This window comes from Phyllopteryx taeniolatus, chromosome 17 (assembly GCF_024500385.1).
Source record: "Phyllopteryx taeniolatus isolate TA_2022b chromosome 17, UOR_Ptae_1.2, whole genome shotgun sequence".
NCBI classification, from domain to species: Eukaryota; Metazoa; Chordata; class Actinopteri; order Syngnathiformes; family Syngnathidae; genus Phyllopteryx; species Phyllopteryx taeniolatus.
The window spans coordinates 18115753-18135897 of NC_084518.1; the positions used below are offsets into that span (position 1 = coordinate 18115753).

At 41.0% G+C, this 20145-nt stretch overlaps 1 protein-coding gene across 3 annotated transcripts in view; it reads left to right on the forward strand.

Moving 5' to 3' along the window:
* Window positions 1-20145, forward strand: part of zbtb16a (zinc finger and BTB domain containing 16a) — a 133502-nt gene that overhangs the window by 102529 nt on the left and 10828 nt on the right. For 2 of the 3 annotated variants that reach the window (XM_061752047.1, XM_061752046.1), the window contains exons 5-6: window positions 7831-8001; window positions 16130-16300. In XM_061752047.1, coding sequence (XP_061608031.1) covers window positions 7831-8001; window positions 16130-16300 — 342 coding nt within the window. Of the gene's footprint in view, window positions 1-7830; window positions 8002-12227; window positions 12906-16129; window positions 16301-20145 lie in introns of those variants that run through there. The other variant, XM_061752048.1, reaches the window with a different exon arrangement.

Genomic DNA, 20145 nt, shown 5'->3' on the forward strand with positions numbered 1-20145 from the left:
AAGTTGATGAGCCACACAATTAAGTTATGGGAAAGAGTAGTGGAGGCTAGACTCAGGACAGAAGTGAGTATTTGCGAGCAACAGTATGCTTTCATGCCTAGAAAGAGTACCACAGATGCATTATTTGCCTTGAGGATGTTGACGGAAAACTACAGAGAAGGTCAGAAGGAGCTACATTGTGTCTATGTAGATCTAGAGAAAGCCTATGACACAGTACCCAGAGAGGAACTGTGGTACTGCATGCGGAAGTCTGGAGTGGCAGAGAAGTATGTTAGAATAATACAGGACATGTACGAGGGCAGCAGAACAGCGGTGAGGTGTGCTGTAGGTGTGACAGATGAATTTAAGGTGGAGGTGGGACTGCATCAGGGATCAGCCCTGAGCCCCTTCATGTTTGCAGTGGTCATGGATAGGCTGACAGATGATCTTAGACTGGAATCTCCTTGGACCATGATGTTTGCAGATGACATTGTGATTTGCAGTGCAAGCAGGGAGCAGGTGGAGGAACAGTTAGAAAGATGGAGGCATGCACTGGAAAGCAGAGGAATGAAGATGAGCCAAAGTAAGACAGAATATATGTGCATGAATGAGAAGGGTGGTGGGGGAAGAGTGAGGCTACAGGGAGAAGAGATAGCAAGGGTGGAGGAATTGAAATACTTGGGGTCAACCGTCCAGAGCAATGGTGAGTGTGGTCAGGAAGTTAAGAAACGGGTCCAAGCAGGTCGGAACGGGTGGAGGAAGGTGTAAGGTGTGTTATGTGACAGAAGAGCCTCTGATAGGCTGAAGGGCAAAGTTTATAAAACAGTGGTGAGGCCAGCCATGATGTACGGATTAGAGACAGTGGCACTGAAGAGACAACAGGAAGCAGAGCTGGAGGTGGTGGAATTGAAGATGTTGAGGTTCGCTCTCGGAGTGACCAGGTTGGATAAAATTAGAAATGAGCTCATCAGATGGACAGCCAAGGTTTGATGTTTTGGAGACAAAGTTGGAGAGAGCAGACTTCGATGGTTTGGACACGTCCAGAGGAGAAATAGTGAGTATATTGGTAGAAGGATGATGAGGATGAAGCTGCCAGGCAAGAGAGCTAGAGGAAGACCAAAGAGAAGGTTGACTGATGTCGTGAGGGAAAACATTAGTGCAGTTTTGGTGTTCGAGAGGAGGATGCAGGAGATAGGCTTACATGGAGAAGGATGACGCGCTGTGGCGACCCCTAAAGGGACAAGCCCAAAGGAAAAGAAGAAGAAGAAACCCAAACTATATCACAAACAGTTATCACTTTAATATCATTCAAGTAATTTTCCCAAATTACACTTAAATGGCTTACAGAAGAAAATGCACCGAAAGTGTGAGGAGGGTGGTGTGTATGTCGTCGCTTAACAACCTGTAAAAACACTGGTTACTATTTTCCTATTGGCCATTTTATGACGTTTTTGACTCAGCGATATAAAGATACTCTCATTCTTTAAATGTATTTCCCTAAATATTCACGGCTCAGCAGTTACAAATTCACCTTTTTATTTTTATTTTCTTTTTCATGTGGACTCTAATTATCTATTTTTTTGCAAAACTACCCTTATCGGGTTTTTTGTGCTCTTTCTGAAACACCCAGAAGATGCCGCCAAAGCCCGGTCTAAATAGGAAAGTAGTTCATTGAACCCCAACCATTCTGCTAGATAGATGAGATAGCGAAATTCCACAAAAAGAATGACACTCACACAAAAGGTTTGCAATTGCCTAAAGATTCCACAAGATGGCAGCAAAGCACTTTTTTGTATGAGACAAAGCTATGGCTTGACGAAATGAAAGAAAATGGCACCAAAGCAATTGGCGAATATCACTGCACAGTAAATTATTTAACAGTTTAGCCTGGGTTGTTTTGGAAATTAGGAGAGTCTTTGTTGCATGTACATGTACACTCTCATGGACCAGGAGTTTTTTGCAGCATCTTGCGATGTTACAGAAAGAGCACAAAAATAAGTGTGAACAGGTGAGCTTTTTCACTTTATAGCTCATTGTTCGCTTCCGCAGAAAAAAAGGTGAGTTGACGACTGGTGAGCAGCGAATAGGCGGAGGTGAACTGTGTTTGTCAATGTGTGCCTAATGTTGTGATCTTAGGCTTTACTCTCTCCTAACCTGTCACTTCCCGCTTATGACAATGGGACCTTTTTGTTTACGTCCAGGTGAATTACGTTTGCGACGCTCAGCGACCTTTTTGTGTGCGATGAAGCCCGACGCGAGATTTATGCATTTATGCTCCGCCGCCTCCCAAATAAATCCTACTAACGGAGCATCAATGGCACTTTTGTCGTCCATTTAGTGATCGATTAAAGGCTTTAAGCTGCAAAGTGGAAAGTAGAAATCCACAAAATAATAATAATAATAACAACAACAGAAGATTGAAGCAAACATCCCAAAGTATTTATGTAGGAGGACCCTCTGTATATAGAGTATTAGAGATGAAACGGTATGAACATTTACAACATTACGGTATGAGTCTGCAACGTAGCAGTTTTCAAAGACTCCAAATATGGTATTATTAATAATAATAATTCATACAACTTATAGAAATGATAAATACAACATTAAGTGGTAATAGTAACCATTTAAAACTTTCACATCATAGTTTACAGTGATCTGGTATTCTCGTAAAATAGAGACCGAGCCCCGCCGCATATAAAAACATTTGACACCATCTAAAAATGCTTATAACTGCCGATATAAATTATATCTCAAAATATTATCCCAAAACACTTAAGGATACTTTCAGATTCATTTTACGTTACTTTTTAAAAATAAATGGCTTACTTACTGTATGATTTTGTCAAAATGTGCACATGTACATGCATATGTAGCGAAGACTCTCCATAACAACCCAGGCTAAGCTTAGCTCCTCCTCATACAAAGCTTCTCTCTCAGTCGAGTTGTATCACTTAAACATACAGTACTTCCTTGAACCAATGACTACTTTGCAATTCGCCTCGGCTCTGTCGCCGTCTTGTGGCATCTTTGGAAAGAGCACAAAAACCGTGAATCAGTGAATTCTTCAGCAAATAAGGGAGAATAGGTTAAAACAAAACGTGAATTTGTAAACTGTGAGCCGCGAATGTGCGGAGCATTTCTAAATGGGTAAACTGTCAACCAAAAAGTAGTGCAAGAATTGGAAATGGCAAAAATGTATGCACTGTTGCTGCTTCTATATGGTTAAATATGTGATGTATTACGTCGTATGCGCGTATTGGTCGGGCCATTGCGAAACGGGGCGTCATAAAGATCACTATTGACGAGTTCGAGCAGTCGTGGAGGTGGAGGCCCGTGCTAATGGCCTGTGATTAAACACCTTGCGCTGAAGATCCCGCGACTCGCCGCCTCATTAACTCAGGCAGCTTCCACGTTCGACTCGTTGCATTGCGGCCCCGTCGTTGCGTCGCAAAACCCGACGACCGGGGCAACGACATCAGTTGTCCAAAGGTTTTTTTTAGTTATTTATTTATTTTTGTTATCGTCACCATTCAATGAAAAGCATAAAGAGTGAACTCCTGCATATTCGTGGCTTGGCATTCTCCCCAAAAAAACGTTCACATTTTTTGACCGAGCCTCCATTGCGTTTTGTGCTACAGACAAAGTAAGAAAAGTAGTGCTTTGCCGACATCTTTGGTTGACAAGGAAAGAGGTTGACGTGAGTTGCGGAATTTAATTTGGACAGAAACGCTTTGCTACTGTCTTGTGGCATATATCTGCAATTATGAACCATTTTGGGGAGGGGGCTCAGTTACTCGTGGATTTAAAAGAATTATTTTTTTATTTTTTTGCGGCAGGCCTCAGTCCCTATTCCCTCCAAGGGAGGGTTCATCATGTGAACCAAATGATACATTTTAGTTTATATCCTAACCCCCCCCCCCCCCCCCCCAACCCACCCCCCACACCCCCTAAAAAAGAACAAATGCTAGTATAGGAACTGAGCGCTGCTGCAAATAACAAAAAACTGCAAACACCAGTAATTGCCACTATTAATTAGTAGAATACGCCACATACTATCATCCCGAAGCACTTTAATAACATTTCAGTCATCTTACAACATGACTCTTAAAAATGCGTCTTACGTATGATTTGTCATCGCCAAAATATACTGTACACTAACTGTGTGTGTACTTCACGCGGGGTGAAGACCCTCCGTAACCTCTGCTAATAACCCAGGCTAAACTTGGCTCCTCCCCGACATATAAAGATCTTGGTGTCTCAGTGGAGATTTGTAAGTTCAACATATTTCTTTGACACCAACTCCTGTTTACGTCATAGATTTCATATTCTCGCACGGCTAGTCAGTAGCTGCAAGCGCACAGCGCTGCTCTGTGGCCCGCCCGCCCGCTGTCACCTCCCATTGGGGAATATTCCTCTCCATTACCGGCCTTCGTCCGTCCCCCACTTAAATAACAGCGGCCCTGCCACTCCACTCGCCGACATTAAGGATCCGCCGGCACCGCCGTGGCCAGGGCAGGGGCCCGGGCTTCTTTATGAATAGATGCGGGAGACAGAGCGAGAGGCTGGTTAGGGGAGCTAAATTATTCCAAAACAGCCAAACAGGACTGAGGCTAAAACACACACACACACACACACACAAACACACACACACACACACACCACCGCCACCTCCAGTGCTCCCTCTCAGGTGTCACTTCAGGCTGACTCAATTTTACACTGTAATGGACCTTCTGGGTCAACTACTTTTCTACCGCTTTTTCTTCTTTTATCTCTCCGCCACTCTCTTCATCCATCAGAGGCAGACAACACACACACACGCGCGGCACCTCCATCGCCGACAGTAAAGTTTGTAGCATTTAATTTTCTCTAATCAAGGTGTGTACTGCAGTTCTGCAAACTCTACTTTGCACAAATGCAAGTGTATGGTGTGTTTAAAGCCAAAACGTGTCACAATGCCTTCACAGACACTCAGACAATATCATGCTCCTGAACATCCTCCACTCAGTTTGAGGGACTTTTTTTTTCAACCTGCAAAGCCTCACAGTTCTGCAAGAGCGACTTTATGCTATTGTAAACTCGCATCTGATAATCCCATAATTAACGTTCAACCCTTCTTTGATTACACCCATAAAAACGAAATCAATTAAATAAAAGTCTTGTTTATGAGGTGTTTTTCTGCACAAGTGATCAGAGCATTTCAGTTCTCCTGCGCTTGCTGTTTGTGGAGTGTGTTGAGGTATGGTATCTCCACCATATTTACGGTATGTGTTAGATATGTAAGCAATATTTGTGTACAGAGTTAGATGTCTTTTGCTCTTTGTTTTTAAATGCTTTTAATCATATACTGAAACCGTGTATTGTTTCATTTCTGACGGCCAAGTAGTGCTGTACTTTTCTCGTACCGCTATACCAGTGTGATTCTAGTATGTCCATAATCTTCGCAAAGTGTGTTGTTACATTACTTCCGCCATTTTTTTGTACTGTGTGGAAGCATACCCACAATGTTTTTGGCATGTGGTTGCGGCATGTTGGCCATGTTTGTGGAGTGCGTTAGTTTTGTGCTCTTCGTGTCACGCTCTAAGTTGCTGCCAAAGCCTTGTTCAAACAGAAAGGTGGTTCACTAATTGGTATCAAAGAAGTATGTTAAAGTGTTACATCTCGACTGTTCTCTGAGCTTTGTATGCCATGGAGGAGCTAAGTTTAGCCTGGGTTGTTAGCGGAAGTTACAGAAAGTGTGCGCCGAGTAGCAATTAAAATGTATTGCTTAAAAATGTATATTTTTACAGGTTGCAAAAGCAACATACTGTAGATGTACCACCGGTAAATGTATTCAAAATAAAACCGTCTGTAAGCCCCACATTGTAAGGGTTACACTTGCGGTTTTTCACTATTTGCGGTAGCGCTCGCTTCCAATTTACGTACTAAAGAGAAACGTACTCCCGCTTTCTCCCATCGTCCTCCCTCACCCTCCACTGGCGAGACGGTAATTGATCCAACGAGGAGCCCCATGTTGGCCCCTCCGCCTGCTGCTGCCGCACTGGTTATGAACATGAGGCGGCACGGCGCTCTTCATAGATTTTTAAATTAGTGTCAGCTTGGCCCTGAAGATGCGTTATTGACTGACGAAATAGAAACTGGCTTCCAAACACTCCCAAGTCCTTCCCTAGAGTTTCACCCGGCCTAGTAATTGAAAAAGTGTAAAGGCAAGTGTGTTCAACTGTTAGTGTGTGTTTGCGATGTGATGTGTTTGTCTGCTTGCAGCTGTGTGGTCTTTATCTCAGCTGGAACGAGAGAAACAGTCAAGATAGGATTGAAGTATTGCATAGAAGACCTTTATCCGGGTGCAAATACCCACACTTGAATGTGTTGTGTGCGAGGCTTTTTCCTCACCTGAATACAGTACAGCACACTCAGGGTGCTCAAATGTTCACGTGTGCTCCATTTAGCCGACAACAACAGCAAAAATGTGTGGAATGTGTTTTGTTTTTCAATAGCAGTCTATAATATTGTGAGCTACAGTAATATTGTTCATTTTTCAGAGGATGAAGACGATAGGCCTCATAGTATTGTGATGTTGTCTGTGTACGTGTTCCTCCGCCGTTTGTGTTCAATAGCCAATCAAATGCGTTTTCCATTTTGTGTTAGCATTAAACTAGCAAGGGCATTCTTCAGGAAAAGTTGCTTGGTTGTTGTAGATACACAATGTGTAATTCTCTTTGTTTTATGTTTAGTTTGACAGTAAACTTCAACTGACAGTGGCATTGAATAGCTTGAAGGCGCTTTTGGAGGAATTCTTCACTATTTGCCAACTGCTGGTGATTTGTGAAATTATTTGAATTGAGTTCACTGCCACCATGCAGTTTGCGCTCCCAAGTCCAAGCAAAAAAAAATCAGCCAAATGACAGTTTGTCGGGTCACTCGTATCTCAAGGCACCATTGTATTGCGATATATGGTGATAATGGGAAATAATGATACTTTATAGTCATATACTGTGATATCATCATATGGTATCGTGATACTATAATATTGACATGAAATCGTGACATGATATGTTATGATATCGGGATCCTGTGATATTTTAATGCGATAAAACAATATAATGACATGATAGGATATTGTGTTAACTTAATGTCATGAAAATATGATATCTTGGTATGCTATGCTGAGATCAGGATACTATGATATTGTGGTATAATGCTATGATACATTGGTATCATGATATTCAGATTCAGAAAATGTCATTTATCCCCGTGGGGCAATTATACCATTATATCATATTGTATTAACACGATTGTGTGGTTTCTTAATAATACATGATAACATGATACTGTTATAATATGATGATATAAGTCTTGAAACTTGTTAAACTTGGAATTTGATATATCCACGTATTATGAATTGTGGTATATCATTATATTATGTATCATGATACTAGGATATGTTGATTAAGATTAAATATAATGATACGAAGATAATGTGATATCATGATAAATGTTGATATGATATCAAGGTATTATAACGTGAATCGTGATACAGTGCTATGAATTTGTGATACTACTGTGATATATCGTGATAGTGCGATACTATGACAAATGACACTAAGACATCGGAATATAATATCATATGTAGTATGATACTGTGATGTGATACAATATGATATCATGGTAAGAGATGATGATACTGTGCTATGATATTGTGATAACATGATATCATGATAAGATCATATGAGTGGATATGATAACATGATATCCTATAATATCCTATCAGGAGTTACTGTGGAGTACCGTTTTCCGACATAATTAAGCAATTGTGAGTTATTAATGATAAAATTGATATTTTTTTACGTGCAGGTTCGGACATGGCCATCTTCTGCCTGCTGTGCGGCAAGCGTTTCCAGACGCAGACGGCGTTGCAGCAGCACATGGAAGTCCACGCCGGCGTGCGCAGCTACATCTGCAGCGAATGCAACCGGACCTTCCCGAGCCACACGGCGCTCAAACGCCACCTGCGCTCACACACAGGTCAGTGAAGGCACCACGCAGACAGTCTGCGCCGTCTCACTGAGGTCAGTTTAAAATACGCTCATGTGCAACGCGCTTGCATCATCCTGCATGCTTCGTTATGTTATTTAGGTTTCTCTTTTGTGGGGTTTTGACACTTCAAAGTGAAATGTCTGACGATTAGCGGCGCATTGAGGATTTATCCTGATAAAACGGGATGTTTAGCGTGGTTAGTCACGGGGATCACAAGTTTTATTTCGGGCATTTTGTTAATTAATGCGGTACTGGCATTTGAAGACAGTCTTATAGGTGCGGAACATGTAGCGCTATTGTACACGTACAAATAATCAAGATTAATCCCTGTAAATATACGTAGAAACGTGGGTATATTTGGACATTCCTGTTTCACTCCCTTGTTGATGTTGTTTTTTTTTTACTTGAAATAGACATTTTACATTTAGAAAAAAAAAATGAAAAAAAGGTTTTGATAATGCTCAGATATTATTATATATGTTTTTTGTTTGTTTTTTGCTTTGTTTTTCCCAGATAAAATTTTAAAAAATCTTACTGATTTATATATTGTTATAAAATTACAGTAATTCCGCCATATAGACGTGTTGCAGGTTCAGTGCAGCACGGATTTATTTTTATACGTAGGTCAGTTTAATGCAGTTACACATCTGCACATCTTTGATATGGTCAGCTTTATTGGCTATATGATGTTAACGTGGCAGCAATGACTAACTAACATAAGGTCAATTGGGCTCTTGTTCTTACCAAAAAAACGAAACCTTACTGACTAAATAAACTCCTACATTCGGTAAGTCACCAAGTTTCTTGAGGATACTAAGAATATGACTGGAAAGCCACTGTTTAAAATACAAGCAGCAGTCAAGAGTTTTATTAAATAAAGTCACAAATACCAATCTTAGCCCGACGAGTAGCTAATGCATACACACATACTGCAACAATATCAACAGGAACAAATGTATGTAAAGAGCAACGTTTAGCTCGATTTTCTACAACTACAAAACATCACAGCAATGAATTCTGAGTTTATATGCCCAACAAATTTTACTTAAAATAATGTGCCTTTTTTTTTGTTTTTTGTTTTTTAATGAAATTGTACGATATTGTTTCCGTTATTTTGTTTTATTTTTATTAATTTTTTTAAATACTCCCTCGAACTTCGATGTTTTGCCATTATGCAGTACTATACATACTGTAGAAGAACAGTTTACAATAACCTGCTGCCACTATCCCTTAGCTGTGTTCATCCTCGGTAGAAAATCGAGACAAGGCTAAAAATAGTTTACAGTAAGTAAAAAGCCATGTTTTATTTGGGATGGGGGTGTGGTGGAGCGAAGCGTGCATGAGCTCCGCTCCTCCATTCATCTTCATTCAGGTCAGCAGTCAAATCCGTTCTGCGGCGGTCGTGACTTATTTTATTCATTTGTGTTGCTGTGGAGTGTGCTTAGGCCACAGCAGGATGCTAATGCATTGTTGACACGTGGCCAAATGGACAGATATGAACACATGGAAATGAATTCCATTCCGGTAGTGAAGGATGGATTTTTTTTATTTTTGTATTTTTTTCCCTCTCGCTTTCTCTTCTTTCCCCCGCCTCAGCAGCTTGTCTGCGACCTTAAATAACAGTCTCACTGTCACGGCCGATTTAGCTCACCAGCGCTCCGGATAAATATTTGAAAAGGAAAAGGCGGTGAGATGAGAGCAGTCGGCCTCCATTTACAAGGCGGACCAATAGGATGTGCGGAGAGAAGGGTTTGGGGGAGTCTGTACAGTACCTGCCTGCCTAGCCGGCGCAAATGTCGCTGGAAATGCTTGCCCGGGTGTTAAATCACAAATGAGAGCATCGTTTAAATATGACTTGTGTTCTGGGAGGAGAAAGGGGGGGGGCGGAGGGATTACCAAGTGGGAAGTAGGTCCTCGTTTACTCCGACGTGGAAAGAAAAGGAACATGGCGTTCTCTCAGAATTTGCGCTTTGAAGGTAATCATTTAATGCACATTTTCAGGGAAAAGAAGAACAGTGGTCAAACGCGTCTGAGTGGAACCTTTAGAAAATGCATTTTGCTCATCATATGATTACCTGATATCATGATAGTATGATATTGTGATAGAATATCGTGATACTATTGTCATAACATGGTACCATTATACTGTGACCTCTTGACGATTAAATGATATCATATACATATACCATATCATGATATGGTAGTGTGATAACATGATACTGTAATATGATAGAACATCATGATATTGTGGTATATCGTATGAGACTAATTATTTGATATAATAATGTCATGATAGTATAATAACAAGCTGTGATATTGAGACAAAGTATCCGAGCACGATAGCTTGATACTCTGATTTAGTGATATAGAATATTTTTGTGAAATGTCTTGATACTGATTGTGATATGATATCATGATAGAAAGTAGGTTAACGTATCATGATACTTTGATCTTACAATATCATGATGGTATTATATAAAATATGATACTGATATTGTGCCATGATATCATGAGAGTATAAAAGCAAGGCGTGACATGATACTGTGATATGATAGTATAATATTATGATACAGTGATATTGTGATAACATAATGATAGTATGATGATGTAATATAATAATTTTGATATCATGAAAGTATAATATACAAATTAATGCTTTTAGTTATATCATTATACCATATCACTGTCACTTCCTGTATTTCAAAATTCTTTCATTTTTCAAAAGTTGTTCTTGACTTTTTTGTGATCACAATATACAGTGGTGCCTTGACTTAGGAGTTGAATTTGTTTGAACACACTTGTAAGTCAAATTAGTCACATTTCAAATCGTCTTTCCATATTGAAATAAATGGAAATGCCATTCATCTGTTCCAGCTGCCCAAGAAGCGTAAAAACTTCACTTGTGACTGGCAATAAAAAAAAAAAAATATTGGCCGTTTATTTGAAGAATTGTTCGCTATCTGTCAAACTGCCGCCTGATGTCGTAACATTCGTTATCCCCATTTAGCGGTGGAGGGTCGTAACTCAAACCATTGCTTGCAAGATGAGGCAAAAATGTGTTTCATATCTCAAAGAATTCCAAAGTTGGGTCACTCGTAAGTCATTTTTAACTGTAATCAGAAGACGAATGCTTTTCATTTTATCATTGTACCATCTTGTCGGTGTCCAACAAATTGCATATAAATTTTGTTAGTTTAAAAAATATATATATATCTTGTTTGGTTTTAAAAAAAATAAATAAATAATAATCTGATATTTCAGTGCCTTTTTTTTTTAAACAATTTTTCCCAGTAGAGGTCAGGTATTTGCCTATGTTTTGGAAAGAAATGCTATGCAATTGTTCCCTGTAGTAGACACACAAATGTTTTCACCTGAAGAGAGACGTTTTTATAATTCCCAGTAAAAACAGGAGCGAGCTCTAAATTCGAAGTATCACTTTGTGATTTGAATGGACAAGCTTTCCAGACGAGCGCGTTCAATGCTTGATTTAACGTTCGCTTGTACCAGAATGACAAACGGTAAAAGTGGGCAAAAAAAAACCAAAAAAACTGTTGTTGTTGTTTTGCGGGACATTCATTACGCATGCTTCATTTACCTGTCTGCCGCCTTATCTCCGCAACGCAGCCGAGAGGCGTGAGACCGGGATCGGCGTCAGGGATGTAGAATTTAATGGTGTTTATTTCAGCGTCTTAATCTGGCCATCTTTATTCTCCCCCAACCACCTGCACAGTCTAGAAAGCGCGCGCACACGCTTAGCTTTATTTGCTCTTTCTGTAGGTTTACTGCATGTATGCACAGTGTATTAAGGTTCAAGCGCATGTGCTCAATTATACAGTGTTGGCAGCTGTGCCTTCTCTTAAAATGCGCGCACACACACATTACAGAGCAGACCTTCATTAATATTCCATTGTTGTTCACTGTCTGTCTGTGCCCAAGTGTGTGTGTTTGTGAGACAATTTGCTGTCCGCCGCGTCGTTTTGTCTGTGTGCGTGTGTGTGTTTGCAGCTGTATTATAATAAATAAATCAGCGCAAATAAATCAGCTGTGGCCGTGCGCCTGTGATTTAAAACCTATAGAATTAACACACACCAGAACCCCCCCTTCTCAATGGTGCCCTGCGGCATCGCCACCCTCAGCACTCCTTTGGGGTGTCACATGAGATGTTGGCGTGTGTGTGTGTGTGTGTGTGTGTGTGTGTGTGTGTGTGTGTGTAGGCAGAGGGACGCAGGTGGCGATGCCCAGGGGCACCCAAGGGTCCAGTGCCCATGCAATGTGGTTCCACCTCACTGTGCTGAGCCGTCATCTGCGGCCTCCCTGCTGCTGCTTCCAGAGAGAAAGGGAGGACTCGGTCTAGAACGCACCAAGCAGTTTAAACGCCAGATTCCACCAATTTCCCTTTAAAACATTGGCATCTCCTTTAAATTGGAAGCTCAAAAATAGCCAAAAGATGCCACAAACACAATTTACAACCTTGACAGTTTTTCTTTGTATGAGATTGCATTTATAAAATGAATCGCGCTCCATACGCTTCATATCACATGCGTGTACAGTATGTGGTAAATGGGAATGTCACTAACCTCAAAGAAATTCTCAAGAAATAGGCAGTTACGAGATTTTGTTTTAATTTCACACTTAATGTGTGAACAGGCGCTCCAGACACCAACATATTTGTATCCAAACAATTTAAGTCAATTTTCCATAATATGCACCCTTGAAGACATGTTTTTGTTTCCTTTCGTTATTTCTGTTGTGTAAAGTGTGATTTGTTTCCTGAGCCCAGACTGAATACGTTATTCTCTCCACGTTCTTATCTCTTCTTGTACACGGTATCCGCTTGTAAGTAATCATGGCTTTCAAATGCAACAGCACACTAAATCACACTTTTTTCTTGATTTCTTTCTTTTTTTTAAGAATCCAAAGGTAAGCTTGCTGAGTGTATTCTGATAAAGTTTACAGACACAAAAATAAGGGGGAAAAGAGCAATAAAGTGAGAGAGTAAGTAGCGTTCGGGTCACTGGCTCCCCGCTGTGTTCAATGGAAATGCGATTTTCAATGCGATAGTGAATGATGGAGTGATACCTTATGAATGCAGCCCCCCAAATGCACACTCTTTTGCTATGTTGGTTTGAAAAGAAAAACACAACAATTAAATACAAGTAACTGTTGCCAATCTTGCTATATGGTATTATGGCAACTGCTAGTATGTGAGCATTTTAGCAATTCTCAATCGAAATAGTACCTAAAAATCCTCAATGTTGTGTCTTTGCACTTTCACTAATCAGGTTGCTATCTCGCTATATGTTAGCATACCAACTGCTGCCATGTTAGCATTTGATCAGTGCTTATAAGAAATAGTATTTGACTACAAGGCAAGATAGCTTGACAAGTTAGCTACTTAAGTTTCCATCTTGACATGTTAGCCAAACAATTACTAGCTTGTTAGCATTTGCTTAATTGTCATTTGAAACAGTAACCGACTACGGAGAAACACATAAACCCTAATCAATCGGCCTTAGCGCTTTCTCTACCCAGATTTCTGTCTTGCTATATATTGGCATACCAACTGTTAGCATGTTAGGCTGTTATCATTTTGCATTCGAAATACTGCCCGACTAAATTGCATGACGTAAAATCCTGCTGCCCCGCGCAACCCGACCCTGGCTAAGCAGACGAAGATAGATGGATGGATGAATCGTGCCTGACTACAGGGCAAAAAATAAAATCCTTAGCAGTCTGACTTAGGGCTTTCTCTACTCTGGTCGCCATCTTGGTATATGTTAGCATACCAACTGCTAGGTTTTTATCTGTTCTTAGAAATGATACCCGGTTAAAGGACAAGATGGAAAATAAATAAATAAATCCCATTCACTCAACCGTATCACTTTCTCAACTCTGGTTGCTATCTTACTGAGCTTGTTAGCATTTTAGTAATTCTCAATCTAGATAGTACTTTACCACAGAGCAAGAAGTAAAATCTTTGACTCAGCCATAGCGCTTTCTTAACTCAGACGTTTTCAATCTTGCTATATATTAGCCTACCAATTGCTACCATGCTAGTATGTGATCAATTGTCATTCAAAACAGTACTTGAATTCAGGCAAAATGTAAAACTTTGTCACTCTGCCTTAGAACTTTAGCTACTTAGATGGCTGCCTTGCTGTATGTTAGCATACCAACTGCTGGTATGTTAGCATTTGATCAATTCTCATTCGAAATAGTACCTGAATACAGCGCAAGATGTAAAATCCATATCAATCAGCCTTTCGGCATTCACTACTCGAGTTGCTAGCTTGCTAAATGTTAGCGTAAAAACTGCTAATATGTTAACATTTCATTGTCTCCTGAGAAACTGTACCAGACTACAGAGAACAATATAAAACTCTCATCAGCCTCATTCTGCTATCTTACTCTATGCTAACATACCATCTGCTAAGTCATTAGTATTTCATAATTTTTCACTTTGTACATGTGCTACATTTGAATTCTACAGCATTGGAGTTCAGCATCAGCTCTCATGAGCATTCTCTAGTTATTATTATCATAACCTTTTGCTCTTGCTCGTGGTGGAGATTTTTATCTGGTGGATTCATGAAAATGGCAAAGGAAGGAATTAGGCGTAAACAAACCATTGAGCATCACTGCCTGGAATATTAGCATCCCGCTCACTTGCTGCAATCAGACGGCCTAATTAAAGGCGGCTGAATGCCAGGCGCATTGTTATTCCGGCAGCGTGGCACGCGGCCGCCGGGCTCGCTGATGGATGGCCATCTCCGCCGTGGCCGCGACGCCCCTCGGCGTACAGCAGGAGGCGCTGATAACTTCATGCGGACAAATAAGGAGTGTCACATTTATTGATCCTCAACACACACTCCGGCCTCCCCCCAATCTCTTACACGACCGTCACATTACACGGAAGCTCGTTCCTTTGAACGCGTTGTCTCCCGTGACAAGTGCGACCCGGCCCGAATGTGATCGGCATTTAAAGTACGTCTTTCATCCGCCTGTCTACGCGCAACAGCATGCCGTCTGCGTACAATAAGGCCTTAAATAACGTAACACGCAGTGGGGGGGCGCGGTGGGATTGTCGCTTAGCAGCGGGCATAACGGTGAATGCAATTTATTCGGCGGCACGTCGCTGCTCGGACAGGCAGATAATGAAAGGCATAGGTCATTGATGGCGACTTAAACCTGCAGCTTTGGAGTGAAATGCATTAAGAAATGGCCACATTACATGAATGGAGAGAGTGACACAAGGAGGTGGTTGTTCAGCGGATATACAAAGTCGACACACCACTGTTCAAATTCCATGTTTTTGTGATGTAAATGAAAGGAGACCAAGTTAAATAATTTCACAACTTTTTCCACCATTAAGTGACCCTTTACGGTCCAACACATCACAAAAGCCTGTCATTTGAACAGGGGTGTGTACACTTTTGATATCCACTTTAGGTACAGGCCTCTCATTGAACGCAAGCATATAATTAGTCCCTGAAGCAAATTATACATTGGTGGAATTTGGGACGTGCTTTTCAGGAAATTTCTCAGCTTGATCAATGGGAACACAAACAATGTATTATTGATCCGAAATGGCAGAGAACACGGAAAATATATCCTGGCAATTTTCCTAATTAAAGACAAGAGAGATTTCAGAGCTTTTTTATTTTTTATTTTTTTTAAATTATTCAAACAGTGTTTCTTGTTGGGAAAATAACAACATGACAACATGTGAAAGCAGTAATAATGTCAATGCCATTAATAATGAATTTATGGTTCAAATTGATGCTTGGCAGAACACCAAAAATGAAAACGCCGTCAGGTAACGCTAATCTGTGTATCCAACAAACTCAATGCAGCTCTGCTTACCTTGCGACTTTGACATGACGACAAGAGTGTCGCACTCATGGGTGATGTGGGTGTTACGGAACGATCGTGCCTCTGCTCAAGCCGCCGCTTGAAAGTGGGTCTGGATCTTCACCCCTTGCTAATCAACTCATAGCAAAAGAAACTCAGTGTGGGGGTTGTTATTATGTAAATTAGCCCCACTGTTCCGGAACATTTGTACTAATATTGGATGAGAATGCTGCCTGACTGATGTGCCCACCTCCCCACTTTGCAGCCGGGGACCACCCGTACGAGTGCGAGTTCTGCGGGAGCTGCTTCCGCGACGAAAGCACGCTGAAGGGCCACAAGCGCATCCACACGGGGGAGAAGCCCTACGAATGTAACGGCTGCGGCAAGAAGTTCAGCCTCAAGCACCAGCTGGAGACCCACTACCGCGTGCACACAGGTAAACACACTCCAAGTTGTATCATCAGTTCGTATTGTTTACGTGTGGTTTGTATGTTCATGAACCAAATGGCGCTACGTGGACACTTCATTAAGTACCGTACAGCTGCACTAGTCTGTAGAAGTAGGAAAATAAACATTTGTATGATAATGAGAACTGATTAGACTAACATACTAGCAGTTGATATGCTTGCATATACTGTAGCAAGATGGCAACTCGAGAATCAACTAATCAATTAAGTATTTAATATCTTGCCCTGTATTCTTTCTAGTGACAAATAAAATGCGAACATGCTAGTAGGTAAGTAGCATAGCAGTTCCTAATATTTATCTGCTTTTATTTAGCTACACGAGTGCATGAAAACATCGCAGTCAAAAATTGTGCAGATCATACTGCAGATGCTGTTGTTCACGTTTGAACTCTTGCTAACCAAAACAGCAGCACCTAGCAAAGCACAAAAGTTGTTTCCTGTGAACACAAATTATGGAAAGACTGAGAATGAAGAATGAAGTATTTATTCTGTAAACGCCGACGCGGTCACGTCAAACAGAAAAAAAAAAAAAAAAGTGTACGTCAATAACACTCATTTTCATTTTAGTTTTGAGTTGTTATAATCTTGCTCTTGAATTTGGATGCCATTAGACGGCGCATGTGTTCCTAATGTTGAGTGTAAATGAGCTTTTCCGGTAATGCATTCATTGTCACACATTGTGGCGGCCGCATATGGAGCAGTGCACACACACACACACACTCAGACACACAGAGCAGATGCATATCTTTGTTGCCTTGCTACAGTAAATGAATGTCTCCAAAGACTGCCTATTGATCGCGGTATATTTAGAGCCCCATAAAGATGTTGACACAGTGATAAGCTAGCGTCCGCCGAGAAAGGGAGCTCAGCTAAGACGGATCAGGAAGCCCAGCGGGATGCTTATGCTTCCTCGCAGTTTCCTCACAGTAACATACATACATACACACACAAATCTCAAATTTTGGGATTATTAAACTTTTTGGGTCCTGACATTTTTCGAAGCACCCCCTCATTATCTAAGCATCAATTAAACATACTGTACACCCTGGTTTAGGAATTAGAAAGTATTTTTAAGGGGGCGGGGGGGGGGAGGGGGTTAGCCATGTTACGATAACAAATTCATATCATTATCGTATCGTTAGGAGAATGAAATCCTTTTTTTCCCCAAGAAATTTATTTTTTTATTTTTTTATTTTACAAGAACAAAGACTTGTTTTTCGGGATAATATGTTGGTAGCGCACGAGAATAGAGTCATCTTTTTCCAAGAGTGTCGTATCGTTATGATATTAAAATCACCAGTTTAACAAGGTCACATTTTAACAAGTGAATTTCAAAATGAAGACTTAATTCTCATAATATTGTGCATGTTCTTCTGGGAGGGGGAAACGCCTTTATTCTAAAAAAAAAAAATAGGATGGTATTCACAAAAAATACAGCTTCCGTTCTCATCGTAAGTCGTAATACAGTATATGGATATTAAAGTCAAAGTTTAATGAGAGAAGAAAGTCAGATTTTAGTCAGATTTCAGTGAATTTCAAAAATCCAGCAATTGTTTTTACTATTATAATATCTTTTATTGGGGAAAACAGACCTTTATTCATGGAAAAATATGACTATTCACAAATAATACGGCTTTTGTTCTAGAAAAAAATACTCCTTTTGTGCTAGTTAAAAAATAGGACTATTTCTGTAATGCTTACTGTTGTTCTTGTTATTCTAAAAAAATAAAAAAAATAAAAAAAACTATTCATGCAGTTTTCAGATTTACTGGACATGTCATAATCATATCAGAGCTTTTAATTAACCCAATACCAAGGTACGGACGTGTAATTGGTTTTGTATGTTTGTTTTTTTAGCACGCCGGTCCGCATATCATTAGCCTAATAGCAAAAATGTCTGAATCACTGTTAACTTATTGTCATAATAAAAATAAAAAATATATATATGCTTGTCTAGATTCTCAATCATCCGGGTCATGGTAATCCGCAAAGTTTGATTCAAAGCAACTGGACTGTTATGTTGAAATTGTTGTCTTTCAAAATGCTCAAAAATTACTTTAGCAGTTACGCTATTTCACTAACCTTTACGCACGTTTTCAAATGCAACGACATAGTACTTTATGGCAAATTATTTGGCACGCCGACCGACGCCAGTTAGAGAACCTGTGGTCTAATTCACACACGACACACGCTCCCATCTCCCTTTCAGTGAGGCAGACGTTAAGCCTCGCTATCAAGGCAGCCTGCCCAATAATTGGCTCCCTCCACACATACATTCAGCTCCTTTTTGTGGGGGAGGGGGGGGGCATTCGGCAGATAACGAGAGCAAGCGACAAGCTCACCGTCAAAGGCCACCTCACATAAAAGGCAGCCGCTTGATGAATCATCGACAACTGGCGAAGACCCCCCCCTCTCCTCAGCACATGCCGATGCCGGATCAATAGCAACAGGGGAGGGGGCATTTGCAATTCATTATTAGCCGTTTATGTGAGGCCACCTTGTTTACAGTGCGGTTATCGATATCAGCAGCTGTCGGGCGCGCCGACGTATATTTACGCTTATTGGCTTCCTCGCCTCGGTCAAGGTCAAGCAGAGGAAGGCGCGCGACATTTGGGAGGCGGCGGCGACCTGATCCTTTGCGGCGACTCCCCGCTCAAATGCCACTGGCGAAAGGTCGCCATTTACATGTCTTAAATTGGATCCTCCCCGCCTACATTAGCGCAGTTCGCATCATTAGCGTCGTTAGCGTGGCGGTTAACGACGGTTTTTCACGGTGGCGGCTAACGACGGTTTGTCACGCAATGAAGTACATGGGCAAAAGTTTCTGGATGCGCAGGGGTTAATTGCCACCCAATCTTAATCCTTTTTGGACAACTAACAATGTTAAACACAGACGTTTCTGCAGTATCAGTCCATCGTTTGCATTTTGCGGCAGCGGCCCAATTACCGTATTTTCACGACCAAAAGGCGCACCGCGTTAAAAGGTGCAGTCTCTGTTACGGGGTCTATTTCTGTATTTAACACATACATAAGGCGCACCGCATTATTGGGCGCAGGCATGGTAAAACATACGCTGGCTTAAAACATACGGTAGCATGCGTGCACGCTAAAACAATGTTTTTAAAAAGGCAGCGGGAGCAAAACTGAGTTCCGTTGTACTTTATTGAAGTATTTAACAATGTAGTCACGTTATTTTTTGATCAATCCTCATCCACAAATCCATCAAAGTCCTCATCGTCTGTATCCGAAATGAACAGCTGGGCAAGTTCTCCATCAAACACGCCAGGTTCCCTCTCATCATTGTCGGAGTCAGTCTCGTTGCCGGCGGGCTGTTCAGCAATGATGTCGGCTTTTACGAAAGCTCGAGCAACAGTGCAAGCAGACACGTTAACTTTGCTGCAGCCCTCCATTTTTGTTTTTGTTGCCCTCAATCTCATCTTGGATCAAATTTGCATTCTTACCCTGCAAAGTAAATACAGGAGACCCTTGTTCTTAGTTGGTTTTTGGCATTAAAACAAATGTGTTTGTGCTGCAGTATTCTACTCCACAGTCTCCCCTTTGCTGTGGTGCTTCATGTTTTTCATTGCTCACATTCTCCCCTCGGATAAAACCTCTTTATTAAGAGGTAAGTCCAGCAGGCCTTTGTTCTCCTCCATTGTTTAACTTTCTGACCGCTGCATTTGTGCTACAGTATATTGCTCCACAGTCTCCATGTTGCTGTAGTGGCCAGAGTTCAACAAAAGTCAATACAGGAGACCCGAGTTCTCGCCCATTGTTGTTAGCCTGCAAATGCGTTTTTGTGTAAATTTTCCCT